Here is a 22,333-nt window from a genome sequence, read left to right as displayed (position 1 = left end):
CTTACTTCTCCTCGCTGCCTGTGCTGCTGCCTGTGCTGCTGCTGCTGCTGCTGCTGCTGCTGCTGCTGCTGCTGCTGCTGAACATGATGAATATTTTATCCTTAAGACTTTTCTTTTCTTTGACCGTCTAGACTCTGTTTTCTCGACCTTGACCTCCTCCTCATCGTTTTGTGATGTTGGAACCGATCCTTTCGCCGCGTAATCTGCGTCCACATCACGTAAAAAAAAAAAAAAAAAAGACCTGCGGCATGTTTCGTGCAAAGTTTTTCATGAGGCTCGGCACACGGGGAACATACATTAAAAGCTCCTACGCACAAGGAGTTTGTAATTGTGCTTGTATGAGGAGGCACACTGCAAAAACACAAAATCTTTCCAAGAATATTTGTCTTATTTCTTGTCAAAATGTCTCATTTCTGGTCAAAACGAATCTCTTTCCACTTGAAATAAGATCAATCGCCTAAAAATCAACTTGTTTTTAGATCATTTTCACTTGAAATAAGTAGAAAAATCTGCCAGTGAAAGCAAGTTTTTTGTGCTTGTAATAAGGAAGAAAAACTTGCTCCACTATCAGATTTTTCTACTTATTTCAAGTGAAAATCTGCTTGAAAGAAGTAAAAAGTGTCTAAAAACAAGCTACTTTTTAATGTGATAAGTCTTATTTTAGGTATAAAGAGATTTGTTTTGACTAGAAATGACATTTGACTAGAAATGAGACCAATATTCTTGGTAAGATTGTGAGTTTTTGCAGTGCAGAAAGAAGAAAGAAGAGAGAAGACACAGTCCCATCAGTTAGATAAGTGTCCTACACGTCATGTGATCACATTGTATGTATGTGCTCGTCTGGGGCCGGCGCCGGCGTCCTCAGTGTGAGGTGTCTGTGTGTTTGGCGGCTCTGCGGCACGCCGGCCTATCTGCGAGCAGCTGGAGACAGACACACAACAGACTCACATCAACACTTGTCTGATTGGCCCGGCGGGAGAGCGGGGACGCCCACCGGCAGCAGAGAGGATAGGAAAATAAGAGCGGGGAGGAAGGAGGGAGGAGGAGGAGGAGGAGGAGGGAGTGAGTTCTTTCTGTTGTGTTTCTATAGATAAACAGGTTGAGGAGGTAAAGACACATCGGTTTGCAGAGCAGAGACAACAGAAAGTCTTTGAAACTTTATTCAGTTTCTCAGTAAATGCAGAAAATGTTCCAGTGTTTTCAGGGAATCGATTATATATTTCATTTCATCCAGACTTTTCCAGCAATGGTGATAATGATATACGTAAACTTGCACCTGTTTTTTCAGTTTATTTAGTTTATTGCAGGACAGATTAGTCAAAGAAATAAAGAGATGGCTGCACCAGATTTAGCCAGAGTGCTAATCTCCATCTGTAGTCCTTGACATAATAATAATAATAATACATTTTATTTATAGGCGCTTTTCCAGAAGCTCAAAGACACTTTACATACAATAAATTCAGTTAAGAACACGAGACATATACATTCAGTTAAAAGCAACATAAACACAGACATCATAAATAGATTGTAAGTTCAAGTTAAGATACACAATACAGGGTGCATTAATACCAGCAACTAAGACTAAGGGTTGTTTTAGGATAGTCATCGTGATTAAATTGTACAGAGTGCAATTTCAAGTATGGTAGGCTACATACAGGTGTCCATCACCTAAAGAACGCTACGGTTTCCTTGTGCAGGTTAAATACGTTAAATACGTTAAATACATGAAACTCACATTTAGAAAATCTACATAAGATGTACATTAATGTTCAGAGCATTCAAAATAATACAAATATGTATAACTTCACATAAGGTGCTCATGTTGTGAGCCATTACCTAAAAAACTGGAGGTACACGCTGCATGGTGCATAATGCATAACATCTAAATGCATTACACTTAACACATTTCTGCTGCATTTCCTTATGGGGATACATGAAATACAACAGGCCTCATGATTAGAAAATGTATATAAAAGTGCACAAAATTGTTGTAAAAGTATTGACCTGAAGATATTTACATTAGTTTAGTTTGTTTTCATTCATTGAAAAAAAGAAAATGAAAACAGTTCAATACAAGAAAATGATGCAACACTGAATTAAAAAGGGGCAGAAAGAATCAAACCTATGTAGTCCAAGAAATCCTTTTCCAAATTAGATAATGCATGTATCAAAACAAAGAAAAAGGATAAAATAACTCAATAAATCGTTGGTAGTTGTTTCCAGGACTGATCCTCTCCACTGTTTTCTGAATGAGCCGTTGAAAATCACAGTGAAAATCCTGCAAGTTGTTGGATTAGTGGGTCCAAGTGGTGGTGGTGGTGGTGGGCGGGGCTTAGTTGTGACATCACAGAGTCACAGGAAGTCCTGACGGCCGGTTTAGAGACTCAGTTACTGAACACAGAATTCACAAAGTTAAAACTGAGACTTTTTTTTAAAGTCTCTAGAGTCCAAACATCAAACAGACGAATGTGCGATAATAATCAGTTAACAGAGACTCATACAGAAGCTGTGTGTGTGTGTGTGTGTGTGTGTGTGTGTGTGTGTGTGTGTGTGTGTGTGTGTGTGTGTGTGATTGATGATATTACCGATGTGGAGCTTTAGAGATGACTCTATCCCCACGGCGACAGACAGCTGGTAGTGGCGGGGTCTCCCAGGGACGATCTCAGAGACACAGTCAGGTGTGACGGACGCTCCCCCTCCCCCTCCTTCTCCTTCTCTCTCTCCCTCGTTCCTTCTCTTTCCTCCTCTTTATCTTTTTATCAGCATCTTTCTAACCCGACCATCTCTCAAAAAAAAAGAAAAAAAAAGAAAAAAATTCATAGCAGGGAAACGTGTAACGCTCGTCCACTTTCTGTGTTCCCAGAAATCAGCTGCACCGGCCCCCACATGTTTTTTTTTTTCCCATTAAAAGTCGTTTTTTAATGAATTTCTAATCAAACTTTCCTCCCCTTGAGTTCTTTCATTTCGGCCCAGCAGTGCACAGCGTTTGGTGTGACACCTTCACGTAGTCAAACTAATAACTTGGCCTGCTGTGGAAATTAGCTGTCTCACCTCAAACATCCCTCTCCTCCCCCCTGCAAAAAATAAAAAATAAAAAAATAAAAAGTTTGTTGGAAACCAGCAGAGTAAAATTCATCGTTTTTAATTTTTTTTTTTTACCTTCGCCAGGTGCTGAAATCATCAGGTGGACGTTGTCGGCCTCAAGCAAATCCATTAGCTGACTGCTAACAGCAGCAGCATGGTTATAATAATACTAACTAACTTGTGAACGACGACTCCTCTGGTTTGGACAGATAACTGCAAAACTAAAAAAAAAAACTGTTTTACGGTGGTGAAATACTCAAATTCTTCCATCTCCTGCAACTGCAACCAATCAGAGAATCCACAGAAATCAGTGTTTAGATAAAACTAAAAGGAACAAATATGATTAAGTTAAGCAAAGTTTATATAATTTAGCATTTTAAGGGCGTACAAAGTGCTTTCTAAATCAAAAACACATGAGCAGAGGAACCCAAACAACTTGTGACCTCACAAGAACCCAACAACATGAACTGAGACCAGAAGGAGCCACAATTAAAGCAGAAAGAAATAATAAAATAATTTAAAAGAAGGAGGTATAAGATCAAAAAACAACATAAAGCAACAGAATAAGATAAAAAAGAATTAAAACAAATAAAGACACACAGAGGTAAAAGCAGCAGGAAACAGATAAGAGCAAGTTGAATAAAACAGTGCATTAAATTAAAAAAACAAAACAGATAAAACACATTTTAAAGATATATTATGAAACAGTAAGGAGTAAAACATAAAAACAATAAAAGGAAATGAAACCGATACAAAGAAACTGTGGATGTCAGAACTAAAGGAGTTAGAAAAGTAATTAGATTAACAACCAGATAAAGAATAAAAGACGATAAGAGCATCATGTAAAAGCAAAAGGCTGCAAAAGTGAGTTTTATTAAGTTACAGATTCTGTATGATGTCTTAAGGAACGTGTTTTTATCGTAACCCTCTATTTATTACATGTTTTTCTATATGGCCTTATATCTTTTCCTTAATGCATCAAAACCATTCATACCGGTGACAATTATAAACCAAAATTTTACATGTTGTCAGGTGGTTCTTTGCCTTAAACCCTTATTTTACACATCTACTGTTTGATTATATGTTACGTATTCAACAGCGTTTTTACCAACTCTACTACCTCACTTTCTGTTAATGTACCACCTTTCTATGTAACATGATTGGTTGATGCGTTTAGTCGAAGTGTGAAAGCTCGAAAAATCGAAAATTTATGTTGCATTTTCCAATGTATCATTCGCAGTCTGTGTCTAAGGACTAATGATGAAAACCACAAAAAATAGGTGTAACAACCTTTAATCTGCAGAAATTCTGATAAAAAAGTTGCATATTTGTTAATACGACACAGTTTTGGTCAACAACAGGTTTCAGATTAAAGGTTTTATTCAGCAGCTTCTTCTTTATGTAAGACTTTTACTGTGAAAAACCATCAAGAACAGGAAGTGTAAAAACTCATGTTGACAAAACAAAATAAGATTATACATTTTAACAGCCTAATTAATACGTTAATAAAACATTCCGCCTCCTCTTTAATCTGCATTTATTGGCGATTAATGTTTTAGCTCTTATTTTATTTTTCCACTAATTCCCATTAAAGAGATTATGAGTGGGAGTGGGAGTCGGAGCGCCGAGGTTGAGGCGTGTTGTGTTGCCTGGTAACGTGTTAATCATCGAGCGGCGAGCGCGTTTCGTCCCGTTGGGAGTTAGAGTCCACGGGAGGACGAGATGAAGCAGATATCAGAGGATCGGATCAGATCGGATCAGATAGGATGAGGCCGGCGCTCCCAGCTCCCAGAATAAAATTGGTTCTCTTCCTCTACTCCTTTCCTTTCCTTTCCTTTCCTTTCCTTTCCTTTCCTTCTTCTACCCTTCCTTCCCTTGTTTTTTTACTTTGCACCGTTTACTTTCCTTTCCTTTCCTTCTTTTCCTCTCCTTTCCTTTCCTTCTTCTACCCTTCCTTCCCTTGTTTTTACTTTACACCTTTTCCTTTCCTTTCCTTCTTCCTTTCCTTTCCTTTCCCTTTCCCTTTCCCTTCCCCTCCCTTCCTTTCCTTTCCTTCTTCTACCCGTCCTTCCCTTGTTTTTACGTTGCACCCTTTCCTTTCCTTTCATTTCCTTTCCTTTTCCCTACCCTTCCTTCCCTTGTTTTTTACTTTATACCTTTTACTTTCCTTTCCTTTCCTTTTCCCTACCATTCCTTCCCTTGCTTTACTTTACTTTACACCTTTTACTTTCCTTTCCTTTCCTTTCCTTTCCTTTCCTTTCCTTTCCTTTCCTTTCCTTTCCCTTTCCCTTTCCCTTCCCCTCCCTTCCTTTCCTTTCCTTCTCCTACCCTTCCTTCCCTTGTTTTTACTTTACACCTTTTACTTTCATTTCCTTTCCTTTTCCCTACCCTTCCTTCCCTTGTTTTTTACTTTATACCTTTTACTTTCCTTTCCTTTCCTTTTCCCTACCATTCCTTCCCTTGCTTTACTTTACTTTACACCTTTTACTTTCCTTTCCTTTCCTTTCCTTTCCTTTCCTTTCCTTTCCCTTTCCCTTTCCATTTCCCTTCCCCTCCCTTCCTTTCCTTTCCTTCTCCTACCCTTCCTTCCCTTGTTTTTACTTTACACCTTTTACTTTCCTTTCCTTTCCTTTTCCCTACCCTTCCTTCCCTTGTTTTTTACTTTATACCTTTTACTTTCCTTTCCTTTCCTTTTCCCTACCATTCCTTCCCTTGCTTTACATTACTTTACACCTTTTACTTTCCTTTCCTTTCCATTCCATTCCCTTTCCTTTCCTTTCCTTTTCCCTACATTTCCTTCCCATGTTTTTTTCTTTACTTTCTTCCTCTTTAATCTGCATTTATTGGCGATTAATGTTTTAGCTCTTATTTTATTTCTCCACTAATTCCCATTAAAGAGATTATGAGTGGGAGTGGGAGTCGGAGCGCTGAGGTTCAGAGCGTGTTGTGTTGCCTGTTAACGTGTTAATCATCGAGCGGCGAGCGCGTTTCGTCCCGTTGGGAGTTAGAGTCCAGATATCAGAGGATCGGATCAGATCGGATCAGATGGGATGAGGCCGGCGGCGCTCCCAGCTGAGCTCCCAGAATGCCGAGCTGCTGCTGCCCCTCAGGAGCCGCCACTGGTTTACACACATCAAAGCAGCTCTAAGCAGCAGCCCCAGTGCCCCAGTGCATTCTGGGACGGATCTAAACCAACGCCGCCGCCGCCGCCGCTGTCGGATCAATGCCTCACACCCACTTCCTCTTCCTCCTCCGTCCTCCACTTCTCCTTCTCTCACTTCTTCACCTTGGTTCTCTTCCTCTACTCCTTTCCTTCCCTTTCCTTTCCTTCTTCTGCGTTTCCTTCCCTTGTTTTTACTTTACACCTTTTCCTTTCCTTTCCTTTCCTTTCCTTTCCTTTCCTTGTTCTTTCCTTCCCTTCCCTTCCCTTTCCTTTCCTTTCCTTTCCTTTCCTTTCCTTGCCTTCCATTTCCTTTCCTTTCTTTCTTCTACCCTTCCTTCCCTTGTTTTTTACTTTACACCTTTTTACTTTCCTTTCTTTCTTCCTTTCCTTTTCCTTTTTTACCCTTCCTTTCCTTCTTCCACCCTTCCTTTCCGTTCCTTACTCTACTCTTCCTTTCTTGCTTTACTTTTACTCTTGTCACCTTTTCTTTTTTCTTCCTCTCTGTCATCTTTCCCTTCCTTCCCATGTTTTTTTCTTTACTTTCTTTTAAGTCCTTTCTTCCAACTTTCATTCATTCCCCGCTGTCATCTTTCCTCTTTCACCTTTCCTTTCCCTTTTCCTTCTTCCGTCTTTCCTCCTTACTTTACTTTTCCTTTACATTTTTCTTGACTTTCTTTCTCCATACCTTTCCTCTCCTCCTTCCCCCTCCCCCCTCCTCCTCACCTCTCACCCTCTCTCTCTCTGCTTCCTTCCTCCTTCCTCCTCCCCTCCTTTTTTCATCCTCTCCTCCTCCATCTCCTCATCAATACTTTTGATTTCCATCTCTCCTTCCATAACGAGTGGCGGCGGCGGCGGAGAGATGGATGGAGTCATATCGATGTTTTTTTGAATTCTTTTTAAGGGTCACGGCTGTAATTAACATATACACACCTATACACATATGAAGACACACACACACACACACACACACACACACACACACACACACACACACACACACACACACACACACACACACACACACACACACACACACACACACAGATTCGATACAGCGATTTGTAGGCGGTGTGTTGAGCGTGCAGATCCTCTCGAGTCATTCCCATCAGATTTACCTTCCTCCCCCCTCTCTCTCTCCCTCCTCCTCTTCCTCCTCCCCCATTAGTTTTCTCGATGGTTCTCGTATCGGTGAAGTAAAATGAAAACAACACTCGATGTATAAAATATCAGAATGATCTGCAGTCACAGTTACACTTGTTATTCAGACGGGATGTTTGACGTCCGACTGGAGACAATGAATTTTCAGAGCATCATGTAAATTTCCCTCTCCTTCTCTCTCTGTCTCTCTGGCCGTCGTTGTGTTTGCAGCGCTGCACCTCGCTCAGACCAGTATACATATATACATTAAACATTAGATGATTTAACTTTAATTTATCTTACAAGTTGCTGCTGCTGATTGTTATAAGAAAAAACATGTGTGTGAACTAGAACAGAAATATAAACTCAACTCTTCAGCTTCACGTTTACGTAATTCTCCACTTGAAACTGTATTTAATTAATAAAAATCTGTGTTGCTCAGGAACTCAGCATTAGACTTTTATTGTCATTGCACAAAGTACAAAGAAATCCACTGTGCCATGCATGAATTAAAAAACAAAAAACAAAACAAATACACAGCACATGCATGTATATATTATATGATCATTCGAGTCATAAAAAACATAAAAAAAAACACATAAAGGAGCATTTTGTGGACAGTATTGCACAAATTGTCCCATTTATTGCTTTGATTGCTCTTTCTGCTCATGTCCTCCTTTTCCTCCTCTTCTCCTCTCCTTCCTCTCCTTCTCCTCCCTCCTCTCCTCTCCTTCCTCCTCTTCCTCCTCTCCTTCCTTTCCTCCTCTCCTTCCTCCTCCTCCTCCTCTTCCCATTCTCCCTCCCTCTCCTTCCTCCTCATCCTCTCCTTCCTTCCCTCCTCTCCTCCTCTCCTTCCTCTCCCCCCCTCCTCCTCCTTCTCCCCCTCCTCCTCCTCCCCCTCTCCTTTCCTTCTTCCTCATCCTCTCCTTCCTCCTCCTCTTCTCTCTTTCCTCCTTCTCCTGCTCTTCTCCTTCTTCCTCCCCCTCCTCTCCTTCCTCCTTCTCCTCCTCTTCTCTCCTCCTTCCTCTCCTTCCTCCTCCTCCTCTCCTCCTCATCCTCTCCTCCTCCTCCTCCTCTTCCCATTCTCCCTCCCTCTCCTTCCTTCTACTCCTCTACTTTCTCCCTCTCCTCTCCTTCCTCCTCATCCTCTCCTTCCTTCTCCTCCTTCTCTCCTTCCTCCTCCTCCTCTCCTTCCTCCTCCTCCTCTCCTCCTCTTCTTCTCCTTCCTCCTCCTCTTCCCCTTATCTTCTTCCTCTCCTTCCTCCTTCCCCTTCTCTTCTCTCCTCCCACCTCCTCCTCTCCTTCCTCCTCCTCCTCTCCTTCTTCTCCTTCCTCCTCCTCTTCCCCTTATCTTCTTCCGCTCCTTCCTCTTCTCTCCTCCCTCCTCTTCTTCCTCCTCCCCTTCTTCCTCCTCCTTCTCACCTCCTCTCCTTCCTCCTCCTCCTCTCCTCCAGTAGATGGCAGTAGCTCTCCACTGAGCGACGAGCCGTCCTCTTCTCCCTCTGCTGTTATTTTTTTACTCCTCTCTCCTCCTCCTCCTCCTCTCCTCCTCCTCTCCTCCTCTCCTCCTCCTCCTCTCCGTCCATCTGTCTGTTGCTCTGATGAAGGGCAACCTGCCAGAGATGGAGACATGTTCAACTCTTTGTTTTGTTGGTTTTTTTTTATTCCCTCTCTTTATCTCTTCATCTTAGCGACTCTTTATCTCTTCATCTCTTGTTTTTTCATCTTCTCCTCTTTCTCTCCATCTTTCAATCTCATCGTCTTTTCACTTCTTTACCTCCACTTCTTCTATCTCTCCTTTTACCTTCTTTCATTTCCGTTTTACTGCATTTATCTGTTTCCAGCATTTGCCTTTCGTACATTGCTCTTTTCTCTTCCCTCTCTCTCTGTCTCTCTTTCCATCTCTTTTTTTTTTTATTTCCACTTTTCATTGTCAGGTTTTTTTTTTTTACCTTCCTCCTCCTCCTCCTCCTCCTCCTCCTCCTCCTCCTCCTCCTCCTCCTCCTCCTCCTCCTCCTCTTTGTTTATCCTAATGTGTGTTTACCTGTTACGTCCTGCGGGTCTCGTTTTTGTTCTTTCTGTCCTTGAATTAATTCATCTGGAATCAGCTCTGAAACACCGTCGTCCATCCTCCTCCTCCTCCTCTTCCTCTTCCTCCTCTTCCTCCTCTTCCTTCTTTCCTCTCTCCTCACCTGTTGGACATTTATTTCTATCATTCCTCTACCTTTCTCTCTCTCTTTCTCTCTCATCCCTGTGTTTCCTCTGCAGTGTGTTGTGTTGTTTTGATGTGAGTCCAGTCGTCTCTGGACAGCAACGGTTTACTCATTAATTCATAATATTAAAGTGTTTTTTTTTTATGCATTGGACTAAATTCTCTCTCTCTCTGTGTGTGTCTGTGTCTGTGTGTGTGTGTGTGTGTGTGTGTGTGTGTCTACCTCTCTCGCCCCCCCCCCCCCCCCAGTGCTTCGTGCAGCAGTTGGACGGGTTCATCTCGTGGCTGCAGGACGCGTTGGACGGCACCGAGAACTGGACTCAGCCCAGACAGGAGCTGGACAGCCTGAGGGCCTACCTCGACACACACCTGGTCAGAGCACACACACACACACACACACACACACACACACACACACACACACACACACACACACACACACACACACACACACACACACACACACACACACACACACACACACACACACACACACACACACACACACGCACACACACACACACACATCCTATCCAACAAATCTATCTTTGTGAGGACATGTCATTGACATAATGTATTCCCTAGCCCCGTACCCTAACCTTAACCATCCAAAACAAATGCCTAAACTTAACCATCACTCTAAACCTCATTTAAACCTAATTATAACCTAACGTCTTAACCCAAGTCTTAAAAGTGAGGACCGGCCAAAATGTCCTCACTTCCCAAAAATGTCCTCACTCTGTTGGGTAAAAACTCATTCCGGTCCTCACAACGTAGCATGTACAAGAACACACACACACACACACACACAGAAACACACACTGCGTTTTGTTTTTTGTGTGTTTTTTTTACTCATGAGGGCCCTTGCTGACATAAATCACACAGAAACACACACACACAGACAGACACACACAGCAGGAAGCCGTCCAGAGTGGATCAGGAGTCAGAGACGCAGCAGACGGAGGAGGAGGAGGAGGAGGACGGGTCGCCGCTCCCTCGCTCCTCCGCTCGCTGGTTTGATTCCCTCAGAAGAATCGTGGTGTTGTGAAACAGCTGATCGCCGTAGTTGGTCGGTGGCCCCTTCAAAATAAAAGTCTAACCTGCTGCTGCTGGAAAAAAAAGATTAAAATAAGAATATCATCATCATCAAAACACTTAAACAAGACACTCTGTCAAAGCTCATATACAATTAAATATAAATGTAGATAATTATGGTTATGTTTCTCCTCCTCCTCCTCTTCCTCTTCTTCCTCCTCCCCTCCTTCTTCCTTCTTCCTCATCTTCTCCTCCCTCCTCCTCTTCCTCCTCCTCCTCTTCTTCTCTCTCCTTACCCTCCCTCCTCCTCCTCCTCCTCTTCTTCCTCCTCCTCTCCTCTTCCCCTTCTCTCCTTCCTCGTCCTCTTCTCCTTCCTCCTCTCCTCCTCCCATTCCTCCAAAATAAAAGCTCAAAATAAAAGTATCATCATCATCTTCATCAAAACAACACAAACACTCTGTCAAAGCTCATAATCAATTAAATATAAATGTAGATAATTACTATGTACAAACAAATCTATAGACAAACTGCAAACACTGTTGTACTATGAACACACATTTGCATACATGCATTTAGAACACATGCATATCAATGTGTATCCATGTGCTACACACACACAGAGACAGACACACACCTGTGTATTAACTGAGCTCCACCCACTGCTGTTTCCTGTTTGTCGACTCTCTGTGAGAAACGTTGCTGCTTCTGCTGCTGCTGCGACGCCGTCGAAGAAACTCCGTCTTTCTCTCCGTCTCTCCGTCTCTCGCTCGTGTTGTTTTTATCAATGTGATAAACGCTTCAGGTCCAGATTCAGATCCACTGAAGTCAGCAGCAGCGTGTTAATATGTATGTAGCACAAGCAGCACAACACAATGAAGACACAGCGCCACGAGGCAGAAGCAGCAGAATATGAAGAACAAGAAGAAGTTCTCAACTTAATTTCACTTCTCAGGAAGATCTGCTGTTTTTCAGCTGCTGGGCTGCAACACGCTGACGACGCTGTGTAACATGTAACGTGATCCGATAGCTCTCCTCTTTATATGCAAAACACTTCGTAAAACCGTGAGCTGCTCAGAGCTACGCTACGGAGGCTCATTATGGGATTTCTTTGGTTTCCCTCATCAAACTCATCAAATACACAATCCAACAACTCCACAACGCTCTGGTGGACAAGTTGTGAGCTGCACATTCACCACGCTATGAGATAATAACACAACGTTACCACCAAGGGGGCAGTTGTCGGTCTGAGAAGTGAAGCTCACTTCCGCATTCAAAAAGCTGCAATCCCCCCGGCTGTCGCTGGGGGCTGGCTCCAGAAGGGAGCAACTCCAATCGAGCCCCATGTTAAAATAGCCGATTTTACAGCTTAAAAAAACATATTTACAGCCTGGTACATTTTATTTTTTTGGTCTCAATCGATAGTTTCTACCCCCGCACACACTCTGAGGGGGGTGAATTTTTTTTAAACTCTACCGTTTTACTATTATTAGGGTTAAAGTTCTGGCCAATCAGGGCGCAGAACCGTTGAGTGACAGGTCCGGCGACCGCTGCTACGAGGCCAGTGGGCGGGCTCTCGGCCGGCCAACGGCCGCACCGCTCCAAATATGGCAAGTAGAATCCAACATGGCGCGGTTCAAACCCCCGTAGTAGCGGCACAAAACAGACTCCCCCAAACCAATGGGTGACGTCACGGACGCTACGTCCATTCTTTTTACAGTCTATGGTTACCACACAGAGTTGTTTTAGAGGGAAATACAGAGACTGATGATGAAAAACTGTCCCTGAAGGCAACGTGCATCAGCGGTTTTGCATGAATTTCCCTTTGTGGAGTTGTTGGATTGTGTATTTGATGAGTTTGATGAGGGAAACCAAGAAATCCCATAATGAGCCTCCGTAGCGTAGCTCTGAGCAGCTCACGGCTCTGCTCCGCCGTTCTAAAAATAGCTTGCACCGACAATTAAAGGTAACGAACCTACTGCTATGACTATAGGGATTATGGCAATGGGCCAATTTGCCAAAATGTTGAACTATCCCTTTAACAGTTAATGTCAATGCGAACAGGGCGGCCATGTTTGTTTCTCTTTCCTCTGAAGTGTGACAGTAAGAGTCAGTACGATCATGGTGAAGGTCAAAGGTCACAGTTAAACTGCGCCCTGTAAACACAGAGCGATGATGTCGGAGTGTGATGAACACACACATACACACACACACACACACACACACACACACACACACACACACACACACACACACACACACACACACACTGACTCACCTCACCGTCGCTGCTTTTTATCCCGATTCGTCTCTTTTTTGTTCCAGTTTGTTTTTCATCTGCGTCTCTTTGTCTCTTCCTCCTGTTTCTCTCTCTCCCTTCATTTCATCTGTTTGTTCATCTCGTGACCATCTGCCCTCCTCTCTCTCTCTTTCTCTTTCTCTCCCTCTCTCTTTCTCTTTTCCTTCTTCCCTTCTTTTCTTCCTTCTTTATCTCACTGTCTTCATTTCTTTATTCTACTGAAAAGAAGAAAATAGAAAAAACCCCAAACACCTCCTGTGTCTCTAATTCACACAAACACACTGACACAAGCCGGCGCCTATAGATCAGTGAGTGCTGCATCACTATATGAACACACACACACACACACACACGCACACACACACACACACACACACACACACACACAGAAGCACTTTGGCAATTACTCACACTCTTTATGGCAAACATATGGGCTTCACACACACTGGCACAGACACACAAATACAACCACGTACACACAGAGGAGCCGTCATCACAGATGCATTCAAGAGAACAAGGAAACGAGACACACACAGACACACACACACTGATTGTATTTGCATATAAGCGCACAAATGCAAACATATAGGCACAATAGTTGGCATGTGTTTTAGCTACACACACACACACACACACACACACACACTGAGGTGTTATTTGCATACATTTGCATGTTCCTAGACAGATTTCTAAATCAACATCTCCATATCCGTCCCTGCAGAACAGCATCATGCACACACACACACACACACACACACACACACACACACACACACACACACACACACACATACACACTTATACACACAACACACTCACACAGCAAGTTGTCTTATCTTGATATTTATTTCTGCTGGGTGTATGTGTGTGTGTGTGTGTGTGTGTGTTTGTGTGTTTGTTGGTTTGTTTACACGTGTCGACTTTGTTGTGGGTGCCAGCAGCGCTAACATTAGCGGCGGTTAGCTTCAATTAGAATTGCCGGCTCCTAATTGGCCGCGTCTCGTTAAATAAAGCAGAAGAGGATGAAAAAGCATCGCTAATAGGACTTTGAACTGCTACACTGTTGATAGCGTGTTAGCTAACCCGCTCTGTGTGTGTGTCTGTGTCTGTGTCGATAGTCACACTTGCACTTTGTAGTTATTAGTGTGTATTTGGTTGTATAATTGTGTGTGTTTTATTGATTACTGCAGAGTAGCCAGGTTCTCTCTCTCTTCATCTGTCTATCTCTCGTTTTCTTTCCTGCAGTTTTCCTCTGAGTTTTTCTGTCTCTCTCTCTCTCTCTCTCTCTCTCTCTCTCTGTCTCTCTCTTCAACCCTGTCTCTGACTAATCTGTCTAATTAGACATTTTTAAAAGGATGAGGAACTGCTGACGAGATTTTGACAAAATAAAAGCCCTCAGAGTGACGACTTTCGAAACTGAAACTGAAACCGAGCTGCAAAAGTCGACCTGAAGTCGCCGTTCACTCTTTTTAAGAGAAGCAGCCATCTTGTTTTTCGGGTTGTTTTTTTTAGGTTATTAGTCCGTGTGTGGACACAATCTCGTCTTCAGATTTGGCAAAAATGACTTGCACCCAAAGATAAACCGAGTTGTTCTTCCATTTCCTCCTTAATTTACATTTAGATTTATTTTGCACAGTTAAAAATTCACAAGTAAAAGGAACAATTTGATATTTTACAGTGCTGGAAGAGACGGAAACTCAAAGGGAAGATTTAGATCCTGTCGAAACTGAAACCGAGCTGCAAAAGTCACCGTTCATGAGAAGTCACCGTTCACTCTTTTTTTAAAGAGAAGTGTCCATCTTGTTTTGTTAGTTTTTTACGTTATCTGTCTGTGTCTGGACACGATCTCTCAGTAGCTTTTAAAAGGAACGTCTTCAGATTTGGCAAAAATATTCACTCGCACCCAAAGATAAACAGATTGAGCCAAAGGTCGAGAGTTGCTCCTCCATTTCCTCCTGAATTTACATTTAGATTTATTTTGCGCAGTTAAAAATACACAAGTAAAAGGAACAGTTTAATATTTTACAGTGCTGGAAGAGACGGAAACTCAAAGGGAAGTTTTAGATCCTGTCGAAACTGAAACTGAAACTGAAACCGAGCTGCAAAAGTCAACCTGAAGTCACCGTTCACAATTTTTTTAAAGAGAAGCGGCCATCTTGTTTTTTTGTTAGATTTTTACGTTATCTGTCTGTGTCTGGACACGATCTCTCAGTAGCTTTTTTAAAAGGAACGTCTTCAGATTTGGCAAAAATATTCCCTCGCACCCAAAGATAAACAGATTGAGTCAAAGGTCGAGAGTTGTTCCTCCATTTCCTCCTGAATTTACATTTAGATTTATTTTGCGCAGTTAAAAATACACAAGTAAAAGGAACAATTTAATATTTTACAGTGCTGGAAGAGACGGAAACTCAATGGGAAGTTTTAAATCCTGTCGAAACTGAAACTGAAACCGAGCTGCAAAAGTCAACCTGAAGTCACCGTTCAGTCTTTTTAAAGAGAAGCGGCCATCTTGTTTTGTTAGTTTTTTAGGTTATTAGTCCGTGTGTGGACACGATCTCGTCTTCAGATTTCGCTCAAATGTTCACTCGCACCCAAAGATAAACCGAGTTGTTCCTCCATTTCCTCCTAAATTTACATTTAGATTTATTTTGCACAGTTAAAAATTCACAAGTTAAAGGAACAATTTGATAATTTACAGCGCTGGAAGAGATGGAAACTCCACCTATAGCTAACAATGAGATTACAGTAATGTATGTAATCTGCTGGACCGTTTCTCAAGACTAAACACAGACATGAGATCAATGACTTTGGTCGACTGCTGTCGTTTTAAATGTGCTATACAAATAAATGCTGACTTGACTTGACTTGACTTCAAACAGGATGAAACCTGGAACTAGTCTGAGCGGCGGAGGGATACGGCTGGTTTAATATAAAAACCTGAACATAACAACATTTATTACACATGTTGTGTGTCACAAACCTTCAGCCAGATGAATAAATGTCAACAAACTCCGTGATGCGTTCAGGCTCAGTCACTGTTGTAGGAAAACAGTGCATTTTATTGAAGGGACTATTTTAACAGGCGGATTGATCCACATTGTGTTGTTGTGCAGCAGCAGGACGGAGTGTGTGGGAGTGAATCAAAGTGTGTGTGTTTGTGTGTGTTGAAACAATGGAGCTCAGTGGTTCAGAGGAAGAGGACACACACACACACACACACACACACACACACACACACTGGATCAATACAGTGGTGTCACCTGATTTAGAGACAAAAAGAAAAATATAAAGACTCGCCCTTTAATTCTGGTTCAGTTTTTAGGAAACACTGTTTTTAATTCTCTCTCTTGTTGCTCTTTTCTCTTCTCTCTCTCTCACACACACACACACACACACACACACACACACACACACACACACACACACACACACACACACACACACACACACACACACACTCTTACTCTTTCTCTATATTGCTTTCTGTTGCACACATAAACACACAACAGCACACAAATACACACACAAACACACACAGCTCCAGGGCAGCAGTGGGCGGAGTGGAGCTGCTCTCCCAGTCGAATATTTGGTCCAGCTGGCGTGTGTGTGTGTGTATATGTGTGTATATGTGTGCGTGTGTGTGTCTATATATGTGTGTGTGTGTGTGTTTTAGGGCGCGTGGAGCGAATAAGCACAGGTCTTTCCGGAACCCCGGGGAGATCAGTGAGGCGAGAGGACGCGAGCACACACACACACACACACACACACATGTACACACACACAAACACACACATATGCACAAGTACACACATGCGCACACACACACACACACACACACACACACACACACACACACACACACACAGGCTGCTCTTTGTGCGGCGCTGAGAGATGGCGGCCAATGAAAGGCCTATTGATCGGGTCTGATGGGTGATCCAGGCCTTTGAATCCCATTAACCAGCAGCAACACAACACACTAACACACTACTGGTGGCAACAAGAGTGGGGAGGAGGAGGGGGGAGGGGGAGGGGGGGTAAAAAGGTGTGAGACAGACAGAGAGGTAGAAGAGGAGGAAGAGGAGTAGCTACACAACAAACGTCTTCATCTAAAAATGCAGATTATTTAAAGATAGATAGTTCAACATTTTGGCAAATTGGCCCATTGCCATAATCCCTATAGTCATAGCAGTAGGTTTGTTACCTTTAATTGTCGGTGCAAGCTAGGTTGGTTTCCCTCATCAAACTCATCAAATACACAATTCAACAACTCCACAACGCTCTGGTGGACAAGTTGTGAGCTGCACATTCACCACGCTATGAGATAATAACACAACGTTACCAGACAGAGTTGTTTTAGAGGGAAATTCATGCAAAACCGCTGATGCGCGTTGCCTTCAGGGACAGTTTTTCATCAACAGTCTCTGTATTTACCTCTAAAACAACTCTGTCTGGTAACGTTGTGTTATTATCTCATAGCGTGGTGAATGTGCAGGTCACAACTTGTCCACCAGAGCGTTGTGGAGTTGTTGGATTGTGTATTTGATGAGTTTGATGAGAGGAAACCAAGAAATCCCATAATGAGCCTCCGGAGCGTAGCTCTGAGCAGCTCACGGCTCTGCTCCGCCGTTCTAAAAACAGCTTGCACCGACAATTAAAGGTAACAAACCTACTTCTATGACTATAGGGATTATGACGATGGGCCAATTTGCCAAAATCTTGAACTATCCCTTTAACAATGAACACATTTTCATTCTTCTTCTATTACATACACAAAAAACTTGGGGAAACATCGGCAGACATAATGAAATAATGGGAAAAACAAAATTAAAATAAGGAACATGAACAATAAACGTTGCCAGAAATGAAATTTAGATAAATGACATCCATCGTTCTAATAGATCGTTCCTAAATCCGTTCTTCTCCTCCTTCTTCTGTTTATCAGATGACACATGGTCGGGGAGGAACTCACCTTCTACACTAACTTGAAACATGTTTTATTTACCAGCAGCTTCTTCCTGTTTTCCAGATGTTACCTTGGTGCTTAATCAAAAGAAAAAACAAATAAAACTATTTTTAAACCTCATAGAAATACACTGTAACTGCACCTGGACAGTTTCTACCTCGTCTGAAGTCTCTGCTTCTGACTCACAGCTCCAAACTTCTCATATCTGCTCTTATTTTACAAAAAAAAACAGATGAGAGGCAAAAAAAAGAAAAAAAAAAAGTTAAATTTCCACCGTGTTTATGCATCTGTAAGCCTTAAGTTGTAAAAATTTACATATTTTCCTCCCAGGATTGTGACCGAAATTAACAGGATTGGAGAACAGACTGCAGACTCTTATTTTGAAAACATTACATCAACACACCCACAAAAAAAAAGAAAAAGTAAATAAGTAATTATTGATTCTACTTGTTAAACAACTGTCGGTGTTTTATCAAATGAAAGTCGCGTGTAAAAAGATAAACTATAGCTCTCACTGTACGACGAAGACGACGAGGAGCAGACTGATCGATCAGCTGTTATTGATGTTTAACGTGATCAATCACAGAGAAGAAACGTGGACAAAAGAGCCAAGACGTGTTTTAAAACCTGTCAGAGAGAGAAAGAGAGAAAGAGAGGGAGGAAGGAGAGGAAGAGAGAGAGATGGAGGGAAGAAGAAAAAGCAACAGAGAGGACACACACACATACGCACACACACACCTCAGGGGAATACCACTGTACGACTGCGGCTTCAGTTTGAATGGAGACAATTTGATCATCATTATTACAAAGACTCTTTGATCAGATCATGTCTCATCAGCCTCAGCCTGTCTGCTCTCCGTGTGTGTGTGTGTCTCAGTGTGTGTGTGTGTGTGTGTGTGTGTGTGTGTGTGTGTGCCTCCAATCAGCACACACACAGCTCAATACACAATCTCAATGTCAAACCTCAATGTCGTCCGTTCCGTTAGCGCCTCCTCGCTGCTGCTAGAGCGTCAGGTAGGCTGCTGCTGCTGCTGCCGTCCTACTCTGCTTAGCTCCAGGCTAATATGCTAATGCTAACAGGTAATCTGATCACTGGGGCTTTGAAGCAGCTCTTCTCTCAGCCCACCGTGTCTCTGTGTGTGTGTGTGTATGTGTGTGTGTATGCTAATCAGAGCAGGGAGTTATAACCTTTTAGGCCAATGGCCACAGCGGCTCAGAAATCCTTAAATCCACCTGCTGCCTTCACCATTTAACAGTTTGACTTTTTAAAATTGGATAGTACTCAAGCAAGAAGACCAGTGGTGGTGGTGGGTGGGTGGGTAGTTACCTACATGTCAGACCCCCACTCACCTGCAGTGGAGCTACTACATCTGCCCAGACGAGCTTTTATTCTGAAATCTATGTATGTTGATGATTAATTGCTCCAATAATCTCCAACGTCCACAGTTTAATTAGAGACTATCTATCTATCTATCTATCTATCTATCTATCTATCTATCTATCTATCTATCTATCTATCTATCTATCTATCTATCTATCTATCTATCTATCTATCTATCTATCTATCTATCTAAGTTTTTGCGACAGTGAAACTATGCACTCCAAAACTGTAGAGGGCGCTCCTTAGAGGGAAAAAAGCAACCAAAATGGATAAAAAGTGACCACACTTGCATCGTTCCCCTTTAAGTTCCTGTAGAGTTTTGTTACCGCCACAAAAACCAAACAAAGCAATATCAGCATCAGTTTTATCATCATCTCCTCTGACTTCCTCGTTGAGAAATCTGTATCAGCATTGTTGTGGATTAGCCCCGCCCACCTCCACCTGTTGGCTCCAGGTGAAATTCTCGGTAACCCTTTAATTTACAGGCCGTTAATTACGTGATAATGTCCAGAAATAGCCAAGAAATAACGATTAATTGCATCATAATGTCTAGAAATAGCCCAGAAATGTGAGATTTGAAGTAATTTACGACGTTTGCGAGGCAGTAATGATTGCAGAACGCAGACCGTCATGTCATGATTTATTTGGATAATGTTGATACAAGAATGTGTATTTTTGTTGTTTTTTTTGGTCGTTGTGACGAGATATAGCTGCAAATGCAATATGCAAGGACCTTTCCTAAAAAATTCAAAGCATTTACAGCATGAAAAGCCTTTACCTTTATGAAAAACATGACATTACTATGAAACTGACGGTTATTTCTTCACATTATCACGTAATCAATGGCCTGTGTGAATTAAAAGGTTACCAAGTTCTTTAATTTTACTTTAGAGGTGGGAGGAAAAAATCAAAACAGCACAGTATTGCGATATTTTGCATGACAATATTGTATCGAAATACGAGCGTCGAGTATCGATCTGAACAGACTACGAAGTTTATCTTATAATTTGCAGTTGAAAAAAACTAATAAATCACAATTAATATCGCAGCATAGGTCAATATTTTTTAAATATTGCAATAATGTCGTATAAAGACACAAGTATAGCAGTTTATTTAGCTCCACCCTCTTCCCCCCGACACATAAACCGGATTGATTCCTTACGTTTGTGATGTAGGAACTCTCACTCATCATTTACTTGTCTTGTATAAAAATAAAAACACGATATGGACGTGTCGGGTTCTTTAAAGATTAAAGAAAAACAAAACCAACAGATTAAAACAAAGTGAGAAGTCGCCTGGACTCAGAATCTCTGCGTGAATCAAACCACATTAGTGTCGTTGAGCCCAAACTGAACCGATCCTTCACCGGCGTCACATCTCCAACTTCATCTTTCTGGAACGATGTTGTTGTTTGTTGCCTTGAGCGACCGCCGATCGGATCAGAAAATTTATTTCAGTGCTTCAGCGCTCAAACAAACACATGATGAATTCTGCTGTTTAATGGAGAAACTGTCGAGTGTGTGGTACTATACACTGCAAAAACTATAAATCTTTCCAAGAATATTTGTCTTATTTCTTGTCAAAATGTCTCATTTCTAGTCAAAACTAAACTCTTTCCACTTAAAATAAGACTCATCACCTAAAAATTAACTTGTTTTTAGATAATTTTCACTTGTTTCAAATAAGGAAGAAAAACTTGCTCCACTATCAGATTATTTCAAGTGAAAATATGCTTTAAAGAAGGAAAAAGTGTCAAAAACAAGCTGCTTTTTAATGTGATGAGTCTTATTTTAAGTATAATGAGACTTGTTTTGACAAAAATGACATTTTTTTTTCTTTTTTTAGTATATTTTTGGGCTTTTTTGCCTTTTAAAAATGACATTTTGACTAAAAATAAGACAAATATTCTTGGTAAGATATTAGATTTTTTGCAGTGTAACTAACTATAACTAGTCCTCAGTAACCACGACAGGAAAAACATCCATCAACGGAGACGATGCATGAAAATCCATCACAGCTAATGTGTAGTGTGTGTTTGTTTTAGGTACTTTAATGTCACACACACACACACACACACTCTGCCTCTGACTGTCTCTATTTGCTTCACTCTCCCTCTCACAGACACATAAATACATATACGCAGCCTCTGCTCTGGTTGCCGCCTGTTGTCTGTTGTTGACGTGCATAAAAGCGGCGCTGCTCTGCATGCCTTATCAGCGGCTGATTGATGGCTGGCTGTTCTACTCTTATCGATTCTATGCTCTCCATATATTAAACGCAGGAAACGGGAGCTGGGGCCCCGCCGCTCGCTCGCAGAAATAAGGCGCTGAAATACGATCGCTCTCCGATAGCCCCGGCTAATCTGCACAACCTAATTCATTCCTAACATTCAGCCGCCCCCCTCCCTCCTCCCTCCTCCCTCCTCCACCTCCTTCTATCCCTGAGACGCAGACAGTCACGCTGTGTTTTCTGTAGCGCTGATAGATGTACTTTATGTTTATTAGCTGTGAGGTATTTCACCAGCTTATCTGGGAAATTATGTGGGGCAGAGTGGCCGCCGAGTCTGTAAAATTACTCAATCAGCCGTGAGATTTGAAGTAATTTACGACGTTTGCGAGGCGGTAATGATTGCAGAACGCAGACCGTCATGTTTTATTTGGATAATGTTGATATATGAATGTGTTTTTTTCTTTTTTTTTTGTGGTCGTTGCGAAGAGATATAGCTGCTGCTTTGGCTTTCAAAGTGATATTTTATTGTTTATCTGTGAAATGCAACGTGTAAGGGACGGTGTCAACGCCGGCTTTTAGTGAGATGTTGGAAATAGAAGAAGGAGAAGAGACCTGTGTGGATCAATGAGCGGCGCTAAGCACCGACACCGCCGGGGCTCGCCTGCTCCCGCTGAGCTCCGTATAGACAAACCTCTCTCTGCAAACCTCAACACTAATCATCAGCTTGAAAGATTTTTTTTTATTCTTTTTTTTATTCTTCTCATCAAAAAGTGTTTGAGCCGAGCAGAAACCGTCTCATGCACCTGTCACAATGAATTTTAAACAGTCGGTAC

The 22,333-nt window shown here is 42.0% G+C and overlaps 1 protein-coding gene across 1 annotated transcript in view; it reads left to right on the top strand.

The window, feature by feature from the left end:
- The window catches only part of akap6 (A kinase (PRKA) anchor protein 6), a gene marked incomplete at both ends in the record, with an annotated part of 204,851 nt that overhangs the window by 37,008 nt on the left and 145,510 nt on the right, over positions 1 to 22,333 (top strand). The window contains one exon of the mRNA XM_083998470.1: positions 9,846 to 9,968. Coding sequence (XP_083854596.1) covers positions 9,846 to 9,968 — 123 coding nt within the window. The remainder of the gene's footprint in view (positions 1 to 9,845; positions 9,969 to 22,333) is intronic.

This window comes from Trachurus trachurus (genome assembly GCF_905171665.1).
Source record: "Trachurus trachurus genome assembly, chromosome: 22".
Taxonomy (NCBI): domain Eukaryota; kingdom Metazoa; phylum Chordata; class Actinopteri; order Carangiformes; family Carangidae; genus Trachurus; species Trachurus trachurus.
Note: the sequence above shows the minus strand (reverse complement) of the source record. Positions and strands in the feature narration are given on the sequence as shown.